General features: G+C 46.1%; 1 protein-coding gene across 4 annotated transcripts in view; it reads right to left on the reverse strand.

Moving 5' to 3' along the window:
• Jph1 (junctophilin 1) overlaps nucleotides 1-7,623 on the reverse strand; it is an 86,742-nt gene extending 79,119 nt beyond the window's left edge. For all 4 annotated transcript variants that reach the window (XM_045144220.1, XM_004660560.2, XM_045144221.1 and 1 more), the window contains exons 1-2: nucleotides 7,245-7,623; nucleotides 506-1,265 (exon numbers count right to left, since the gene is read on the reverse strand). In XM_045144220.1, coding sequence (XP_045000155.1) covers nucleotides 506-1,265; nucleotides 7,245-7,623 — 1,139 coding nt within the window. The remainder of the gene's footprint in view (nucleotides 1-505; nucleotides 1,266-7,244) is intronic.
• Between the last annotated feature and the right edge of the window lie 2,930 nt (nucleotides 7,624-10,553).

Here is a 10,553-nt window from a genome sequence, read left to right on the forward strand (position 1 = left end):
TCAAAAATAACAGAATCTGAATTTTATGTTAGGATAGTTTTACTAGTTGTATATGTGTCTAAATGAAGTAGCAGACTAAAGGTCTGCATCTCCATTGCACAAGTTTCCTGTGAAAGGGCTATTTCTGGTACACAAAATGGTGGCAGTGTCTCTCAGATTCTTCTTTTAAAAACAGAACTTCCAGGACTATGTTAGTTGCACACGGGGCCAGAGTGAACACCACATTAATTAGGGACACAGTAGAACAGCAAGAAGGCTGAATGGGGTCTTCAACTTTTTTGGGGGGTGGGGTGAAATAATAAGTTTCAGATCCCTGTAGGTACATTTCTGACTGTTGGTGTCCATCAGTTTTGGCAGTTTTATTTTTTGGCCAAGTACAACCAAAACTCATTTGGTAATACCACACCAGCTGACTCACAGAAAGAAAATTCCAGTATTTTGAATGAAGTTGCCCCCCCCCCCCCACAACACTCTTGGCCACAGCACTCACCCTGGATTTACATACCTTGAATTTGCTATTTCCACTTTGGTTCTGGCCATGGCCGCAGCCCTTTGAGCGCCTTCGATGGCTCTGTCCACCTTCTCCCTAGTTTTTGTATTTCTTATAGGTATAAGCTGCTTCCTTATTCCACGAACCAGAATATTATTTTTGTACTTCCCCTCTTCCTTGGAGCCATCGGGGAACACGGTGCAGCCGTACCCGTGCCTCTTGTTGTTGGCCCACTCGCCTTCGTACTTCATGCCGTTGGAGCGCTCGCTGATGCCGAAGCCATTGCGCTTGTCGTTCTTCCACTCGCCCATGTAGGTCTCGGTGGTGGTGGCGTCCACGTGGTCCTCCACGGGGCAGAAGTCGCAGTCGACGTCGCCGAAGCTGATGGTGGAGTTGGCATCGCTCGAGCTGATTCTGCTCATGGCCGCGTCGCTGCGCACCGAGCTGCGCTTGCTGGAGATGGAAGACTTGGATTCGGACTTGCGGAGTTTCATGCTTCCCAGCAGGGAGCCCCTGCGGAAGAGGCCGCCCTTCTTCTTGCCCAGCTCGGCGTCGGCCTGGAAGTTGAGCACGAAGCCGCCCCGGGTGCCGGCCGGGCTGTCCGAGGCGGCCGCGGCGGCGTCGTGGAGCACGCTGCCGTTGCTCTGCTCGCTGCGCAGCGAAGCCAGCGACGTGCGCAGCGGCGAGCGGATCACCGTGGCCATGCCGTAGGGCACGCTCTGGCGCACGCCGTAGCCGTGCCGCATACCTCCGGCCCACTGGCCCTGGTAGGTACCTTCCGGAGAGAGCAGAGGGGCACAGGGTGAGGAGGGGAGGGGCCTGCAGGCACCTGCCCTGGGGGGACAACAGAGCCCAGGGCAGAACCAAGGTCAAGTTCAACATGCACTTCTGGACACACTTCTCATTTGGTGTTATGGCCTCAGGGTGCTCAGGCAGTACGTTAATAATGCATGAATACAGAGTTCAGTGAGCTCAGGGAGTATTTTAGTGTAGTCGGGTATGTTGGTTTTTTTTTTTTTGTTGTTTTAAATCTGGGAACTTCTGCTTTTCATTTAAAAAACTTCCATGTTCAATAACTATGAGAATCACTCCTTTCTCATACATATGAAAAGGGTGATTAGGGCACACCTTTCCTTTTCTGAAGTTAAGGTATCAAAAATGTCCCTTAGCAAGGCAGTGTAAGAGTAGAAGAAATGAATTCTATTCGTGATTCTTATTAATTTAGCTGAAAAACTGAAAACTACTTTGAGGTGTATGCCAACATAACATTTTAACAAGCACAAACACTTCAATTAATTAACCCTAGAGATGTGGGTTGTCAAAGAAGAGGTCTTGGATTTTCTACTACAACAGAACACTTTACATTCAGGGTAGGGAAAACTGTTAGGTATTTAGGATTCTTTTGGACACTGTCCCTACCTTATTACTTGCTAAACCTGTTTTCTCTTGGCCATTCACTTTATGGATATCACTAGCCTCTGCTAAGACACCATGAATCACATCACAAACTGGAAGTAGCCTGCAGACAGAATCACCAAATGTCCAAACCCGTGCTTATGTGTCCCTGTGGTGTCTGGGTGATGGGTGATTAAGGAGCTTGTCAAAACTGAGGTAGGCTGGAGGTAACTCTCTCTCAGGTACCATGATGGACTTCATCTCTGGGTACAGGCAGAAAGGACAGTGTCCATTAAAACTTGATCCAGATCACCTTTTCAGTGACAATTATGCATTTCAGGAATAGGATTATCTCTTGAAGTACTTGTTTTCAGCAAGTTTTTCTACTAAATAAGCCAAGATGTTTAAAAAATAATGTGGTCCAGGTTTTAAAATAATATTTAGAGGAAAGAAGGTTAACAAAGAAACTTAGAATTTTCTTTATAAAGTCAAGGTCATTTCCTTTAATTAAAGGCAAATTTTTGCATCATAGTATGCCCCCAAAGCAGCTATCTGGAAAATTTTAAATGTAATTACTTCTGTGTTATTCACAATGTCATAGAAAATAAATCATGATTATAGTCTGTATTGACCTTGCTCTGTTTCTGATTATACTTTGCATTTTATATTACCATGCACAGATTTCCAATGATTGAGATACATTTATTTTTAATATACAGAGCAATAATATTGTTTTTGTGTTGTTTTCTAAGATGATGCTTTGTTATGTAGCTCAAGCTCTCCTAGAATTACTCAATCTTCCCGTTTTAGCCTCCATAATGCTGGGCTTACAGGCATACACCACTGGGCCTGGTTGGGCTAGTGGATTTCTACTGTGTAAACAAGAACCAATTATTTCACCACATTAAAAGCTAATGGGGCTAGAGAGATTTCTTGGTGGTTAAAGGTGCTTGTTTGCAAAGTCTGATAGCTGGGGTTTGGTTCCCCAGTACCCATGTAAGGCCAGATGCACAAAGTAGTACATGCATCTGGGGTTTGTTTGTAGTGGCACAAGGCCCTGGCATGCCTGTACACACACACACACACACACACACTCCCTCCCTCTCTCTCTCTCTCTCTCTCTCTCTCTCTCTCTCTCTCTGTGTGTGTCTTTCTTGCTCTCAAGTAAAATAAAATGTTAAAACTGCTGTCCAATCAAAAGTGGGGTCACTTTCAAGATTATACCTCTTTCTATTCATTCCGACCTATTTACAACACATAAACCAATGACAACAATGTGGCAATGAAATACTAAGTGGGTCTAGAACTCTGAATGTCATATTCTGAGTAGACATGAAGTCTTAACCTCATGCCCATGAATTTCTGAAGGGAATGGGGAGGAATAGAGTTTTTGAAAAAGGAGAAGATAGCTAGGAGGGATGGTATACTTCTTTCATCCCAACACTTGGGAGGCTGAAGCAGGAGGATTACATGTTACAGGCCAGTCTGGGCTACATAGCTAGACCCTGTCTTCTTATCCCCCAAAAGCAAAACACACAAAAAAATTTTATGGTAAGAAGCATCCTACTCAATAATAGCTATGTCTAAATGCTGCCGCCTAAACAGGAAAAGCTGAATTAGGAAAATTCAACTTTGACTTTTACTTTGCCTATATAGATAAAATCTAAATTCTAGGAGAAAAGTCACAGAACCTGTCTTAGACAAATTACCTCATTTTTTAATGTTTCAGACTGCTAAATTGTCATGATCCATTCTTGTAATATTTCAACATAATGGCTTTGCTAGAGCCCCTTGTCAAGAGGCTGCTTGGTGTCCATATTTACGCTTTTGAAGTTCAGCCAAACCATCTTGGTAAATGGTTAACACGGATGGGAAATTAATAGCTAGTTTCCTCAAAATGGCATTTCCAAAAGTAAAACTAGTACTTAGAATTTCCAAAGAAGTATTGCTTGAAATTTCAGGCAGTTTAAAGAACAGCAGTAATTAGAAAGTTTAAGTCTCTGCTTAACAGTCAAATAGAGACGAGGGCAGGGAACAACACACCCGCCAAGTTCCCCTTCTGTGTTAAATCACTGTATGGAAAAAAATTTTCTTCATGGCATTGCTAGAAACCAATTTGCAATCAAACTCTAAGCAGTTTCTCTGAAATTTAAAACAGGTTTAGTTTAGTCAATGAACCTGGAAAACAGAACCTATTTCTTTATGAAGCTGGTAGGTTCCAACTTCTTTTCCTCTGAAATCAAGTTGTAATTAGCAACTATTGAATCTTAAAATGTACTTATTTCACAAGCACAAAAAAATATTTTCACAGGTTTTGTTTAAGGGTGTGCTCATCTTGGAGCGGACTTTTAGATCTTACCATTTTAAGTGAACAATCTTTTAATGAATGGAAGGCATTCAGTTCAGAATGAATTTGTCAAATTTGGAATACTATGTGACAAACTTAAGCATATGCTCCAAATTGCTGTTTGCCCAGGTATCAGCATAGTTAACAAAATAGCTGGGGAGTTGGAGCTGTTGCCTAGTACACACAAAGCTCTGGGTTTGATCTTCAGCATTGCATAAATTTGCACAAATCTATAATCCTAACAGTTGGGATGTAGAGGCAGGAAGATCGGTAGTTCAAGGCCATCCCATCCTTAGCTATATGCTGAGTATGAGCTACAAAAGGGGGGGGGGCAGTCTTCCTAGACATCTTCTATAGCTTTATGACAGGGAACACATAAAGTACAGCAAACCAAAATTTGCCCCCAAAATTCTGGGCATCCAGACTTAGGTTTCTTGAATGTGATGTTTTGATCTTCACTTTCAGGGAGTTCCTACTTGAACACATTAAACAGAAGTCACTCAAGAAATAAAGTGAAACTTTGCATGTGGAATGACCACGTCTTTCCTTCTGTAACATCACCACAAATACATGGAAAATCTGACTATCCCTAAATCTGATAGAGGGCGTAAGGGATAGACAGGTTGTGGTGTGGAAAATGGAGGTTGAAAAAAAAAGTTAACTCTTGTAGAGAAGGTGATACTCCCATTTGGACTAAAACTTTTCAATCAAGTACTAGCAACTACTTATCTCAAGATTATGAGCTTTCTAATGAAGTGACATGAGAAAAATAGAAAACGGACTAGCAGAGTGGATATGCAAGTGATATATTTTTTTGTCCTAATTGTGGCACACTAGGTTGTTTTTCTTCCCGCTTTCTTTTTGGTAGAGAAAGAAAAATCACAATACTATGATAATGCCAAATTATAAGACCTTTTAATTTTTAGAAGTTCTTTTAACACATAAGGCAGATTATTAATAAACTCATTCTGGAGTCATATTTGGACTTCTACAAAACAGATGCATATAGGGCTTTTGCTGTGTCATACGCTACACGTGGTGTGGTGTAATAAATATTCTAAACCAAAAATTTTGTTTAATGAGTAGTAACATTTTTTTTTTTTCGAGATAGGGTCTCACTCTAGCCCAGGCTGACCTGGGATTCACTATGTAGTCTCAGGCTGGCCTCAAAGTCACATGGATCCTCCTACCCTTGCCTCCCAAGTGCTAGGATTAAAGGCATAAGCCACTCACTATTCCCAGCCAATGAGTAGGAACTTTTTGTTTTTTGTTTTTTCGAGGTAGGGTCTCACTCTGGCTCAGGCTGATCTGGAATTAACTATGTAGTCTCAGGGTGGTCTTGAACTCACTGTGATCCTCCTACCTCTGCCTTCCCCCCAGTGCTGGGATTAAAGGCTTGCGCCACTCGTGCCCAGCGAGTAGTGACTTTTAAAAGAAATCTATTTTGAAAGTTCCTAGTTTGAAGTAAGAGAAGGGTTATAAAATATCCATATTAAAAAAATAAACTTTGGATTCCACTTTTGAATATAGTGTATAGTTATATAGTAGAGCCATGGCATCCAAATCAACATATTCACAGGGTTGCCAACCAAGACAGTTTATGTCCCTTGAGAACATGTAGGGATCTTCAAAACTGCCAAAGAACTCAGTTTTCAGACAACCCATAGAAAGTATTAAGGTTTTTTTAATCTTTTAATTCATGTGACCCATATCCTTTATTTATACTGTGGGATGAAAAGATGCCTTTTTTAGCAAATCCTACCATTCTGCTGTTTTGCATTTGAAACATGGTCTAAGTGTTCCGAGTAAGTGAAGTGTACAAATTGTATAAGCTTTTATATAAGCAATGTCATAACTGGAGTTTCAGTGGGCTGTAGAAACTTTTAATTGGATCCCTTTAATATCCTCCAACTCTAAGCAGCTTAATTCCAAAAGGTGACATAGCCTCTTACAATCCTTTTCAATTAAATGATTATGTTCATGATCAGAAAATGTATTTTGCCAAAGCATAAGCCATTCATCTTCCTCAGCTTTGTTTTCAAAGAAATTCATCAAGCTTTGACACCTGTTTCAATAATGAATACTTTTTCCTCGTGGGAAACAAACAAACTCCTGTCCTATAGCATACGTGTTATTTTGCAAAGATTGTTAACTATTAAAATATAGTGCTTTTGATGGCAGCTGGGCATACTGTTAGGGTTATACACATTAACTGTGGTGCACATTGCTGATTCAGCACTATCCTAGCCTCAGCAGGTACATGAGCATACTTTTGTCTAACTTCATTTATCTTTTTATTTTTTACAAAATAGAAACTCCATCACTCATTTCAAAAGCGTTTTACCAGTAATTGACCCAAAGATCTCGGCAAATATGGCTGTTCTGCTTATTGAAAACCAGCACTTTCTGGAGCTAAATGAAAACTAGGAAGAAAACCCACACAGCCTCTTAATTCCACCTGCTCAGGCCAACCTCTTTCCAAGGCCCTAACTAGGGCGCTTCCAAATGCACCCTAAATAAGGTGCAATTCCCCAACATCCTGGTTATGGGGTTCTGGCTTCTATCTTTAGAGAACCAGAAGCGAAATACGAGACTCCACGTGAAACCAATCCGCGGAGCGGTCAGCACAGCCCCAGCCCGGCAGTCTCCCCAGCCCTGGGCGCCCGTCTAACTTCACGGGAGAGGCGATTTCAAACCCGGCCGGGAGAGGGAGGGATCAGGAACGTAATGTGACGGGCTCAAGTGACAGCGTCCCCTCTCCAGCCCAGTCCTCGCGGGGGCAGCGCCGGCGCTGGCCAGGTAGATTCCCGGCCGACTCCCCCCGCGGGTGGGCGCCCCGCCCGGCCCAGGAGCGCGGTGCGCGCATCCCCCCGCGCGCCCCGGCGTCCCCACGCACCCCGGGGGCGGAGGACGGGAGCGGAGAAGGGTGGGAGCTTCCCCAGGTGTTTTGGCGGGTTTCCGGACACGTGCGCCCTGCGTCCCCGCCACCTCCCCGCAGCCCGAGTCGCTCACCTCCATCCCCGTAGGTCTCCACGCCGTAGCCGTCCTGCAGCCCGTTACTCCAGGTCCCCTCGTAGCGGGCGGGGGTGCACACGCTCTGCCGGACCCCGTAGCGCCCCTTGAAACCATGTGACCACTCCCCCCGGTACATCCACTTGCCCTTCGTCTCCACCCCCAGCCCGTGCCGCTTGCCCTGAGCCCAGTAGCCCTGGTAGGTGTTGCCGCTGGGCCAGGTGTAGCCTCCGACCACCTCGAAGCCGTGCGACCAGGAGCCCGAGTACTCGCCCTGGCCCTTGGGCCCCGTGCAGATGCCATGCCCGTGCGCCTTGCCCTCCTCCCAGCCGCCGCAGTAAGTGCCGCCATCGTCGAAGTCGAACCTTCCGCCCGTCATTCGGGGGGCAGCCCCGGCGCGCTCCCCGCGGGGGCACGGACGCGGGCAGAGCTGGGCACGGCAGGGTGTAGCTCGGGGGTGCGGGCCCGGCGGGCGAGCTCACGACTGCGCCCCGGGCAGCTCGCGCCGCCGCTCGGCTCCAGTCCGACGCCACCCCCGTACTCCCCTGCTCCGGTGCCGCCGCCACCGCCGCCGCCGCCGCCGCCCGTCCTCCTCCTCTTCCTCCGCCGCCGCCGCCCCGGCCAGCGCCGCGCGCGAGAGGACAGCTCAGGCTCCCCGGCGGACCTTCAGCTGCTCCCGCCCGCCCACGTGAGCCGGGCACCGCCCCGTGCCCGCCCCTCGTCCCCTCCCCGGGCGCCCAGGCCCGGCCCCGCGGCGTGCCCGCCCCGCCGGGCCCTGCCTTCAGCCGCGGGCGCCACCGCTTGCCTGGCGCGGTGGGATGCCGGTGCCGGTGGGAGGGTGCGGGAACCCGGGGGCGCGCGACCATCTCGCGTGGGGATGGATGAAGGCGCGGTCGCACGCGTGGGGGTAGCTTGCGGACGGCCGCGCGCCCGAGCCTCCGGTGTTTGGGGTTTTTCGGTTTGTGGCTGAATCTCCTGGAAGTGCGGCCACGTGGGTGAAGAGGGAAAACTCGTTTTCTGTGTGTTTGTGTACGTGGGATTTGTGCTTGCATTTTTCTCCCCAGCATTCCAACCTGTGTACTGTTGCATTTGTCTTGCTCAACTGTCATCATGAATGATTGTCTTCCAAATATATGTATGCATGCGATATAAATCTGCCGCAGCCTAGATTTTAATTGCGCAGAATGTTCTTTTACACCTACCTATTTCGGAGCACATGCATTTCTTGAATGAAGATAATCAGGGAAGAGCAAGGCGGGTTGGAAAAGCACGGAATAAATCGTCCAGATGTTATGTGCACTAGTGAAGAGGAGGGTTTATATTTCTTTGCCGGAGCAAAGGACATTGCCTTTTCATTAGCGCCTGCTTCCCTTAATGCCTCATCTGTTGTTCTTCACGACCTTAGAAATTCTCCAGTCTGAAGCTGTGTACCCAACTGGCAGCCAGCCGGCTCAGTCTGTGTATGTTGTATAAGTAAGTGCCTGGAATGCACACCTGGTGCCTCTCCACTGGTATCCAGGTTTAAGAAAGTCAATAGATGTTTTCAAGGAGGACTCTGGTGTGTAAAGCACTTCTCTCAACTGACAAAGAAGCTGTGACCTACAAAGCCAGAGGCAGATGTCAGCTGATCCACTTTCCAGGTCCGGTGCAGTCTTGTTAAACTTATCTTAGACACTTGTAAACTTTTCAACATCTTTTTCACCATTTTCTGAATGGAAATGACTAGGTGTGTCTTTCTTTTCTATCTTAGGGAATAGCTGGGTGTATTTTGAGTGCAGTGCCCAGCAAAGAGTTCAAGTTGGTAACAGGTAAGTTGAATCACTTGGTAAGGACTCTCAGGAAGAAGCATTGGTCAAAATAGTCTTGGAACACACTTCCCCCAAGTTCACAGTCAGCCAGGGGTCTTAGACTGGCCTCTGAAGGCCACAGCCCTGCTGGACATCCCTGTTATTCCTTAGTCTGTCAGGCCACTGCATGACTGTGTGAGGATCAGCATCTGGCCTCCCACTAGGTAGTTGACAATCTGATAAAAATGTAAGGACAGGTGTCTGGAAGGCATCTGGGGAGAAGTAGACTTTCCTATACAGAACAGGAACTGAAATTGACCTTGATTTTCTCTCTCTTAGAACTGGAGCTGGCCTTTTCTGTGTATCTGTCTGAAAGACTGAAAGAAGAAAATTTCAGTTTACACGAAGCCAAATCACCAAAGAGGAATGAGAAACTGTCACCCGCGGAGCAGCCTGCAGAGTCGCCTGGAATACTGCTTACCCTACTGGCCTGAAATAATTAGGCATCTTGCTCAGCATCTTGTCCAGGACTGGAGATTGATTCAGGCCACTGGGAAAATGTGGGCCCAGGGCCTTGTAGCTGAGCCACGATTCCATTTCTTTGTTACAGGAACACCAGACTCAGGTACTGACATAGACAAATCCACTCCCACCAATTCTGAGGTTCTTTGTTTTTTAAAAATATTTTTTGTTTATTTTTATTTTTTAATTTGAGAGCAACAGACAGAGAAAGAAAGAGGCAGATATATAGAGAGAATGGGTGCACCAGGGCCTTCAGCCATTGCAAACGAACTCCAAATGTATGTGCCCCCTTGTGCATCTGGCTAACATGGTTCCTGGGGAATTGAGCCTCGAACCAGGGTCCTTAAGCTTTAAAAATATTTTTACTGGGCTGCAGAGATGGCTTAGCAGTTAAGGTGTTTGCCTTAGAAGCCAAAGGACCCAGGTTTGATTCCCTAGGACCCACGTAAGCCAGATGCACAAGGTGGCGCATGTGTCTGGAGTTCGTTTACAGTGGCCAAAGGCCCTGTGCACCCATTCTCTCTCTCTTTCTGAAATAAAATAAATTTAAAGTATATATAAATAAAAATATTTTTATGTATTTATATGTAGCCCTAATTGATTTTCTCCTGAGAAAGAAGAGAAAGGCACACCAGGGCCTCTTGCCATTGCAAATAACTGTAGATGCATGCACTACTTTGTGCATTTGGCTTTATGTGGGTCCTGGGGAATTGAACCAAGTTAACTGGCTTTGCAAGCAAGTGCCTTTGTCCACTGAGCCACCTCCCCAGTCTATGACGTTCTCTTTGATAGGAGAAATGGTGTGGTTGCTCAAACTAATATTTCTTTCCCTTCTCTTTTAGCAGGTTTTCTTCACAGAAGTTTTTGTTTTTTTTTAATGCTTGTTTCTGGTTTTGGCCCCAGTTGCATGTGTTAAGGCCCATATGTTCTTCAAAAGTTTTTTTTGAGTCACTTTTTGTGGGGAGGTGTTTGAAGTAGGGTCTCACCCTAGCCCAGGCTG

Source organism: Jaculus jaculus, chromosome 2, assembly GCF_020740685.1.
Source record: "Jaculus jaculus isolate mJacJac1 chromosome 2, mJacJac1.mat.Y.cur, whole genome shotgun sequence".
Lineage (NCBI taxonomy): Eukaryota > Metazoa > Chordata > Mammalia > Rodentia > Dipodidae > Jaculus > Jaculus jaculus.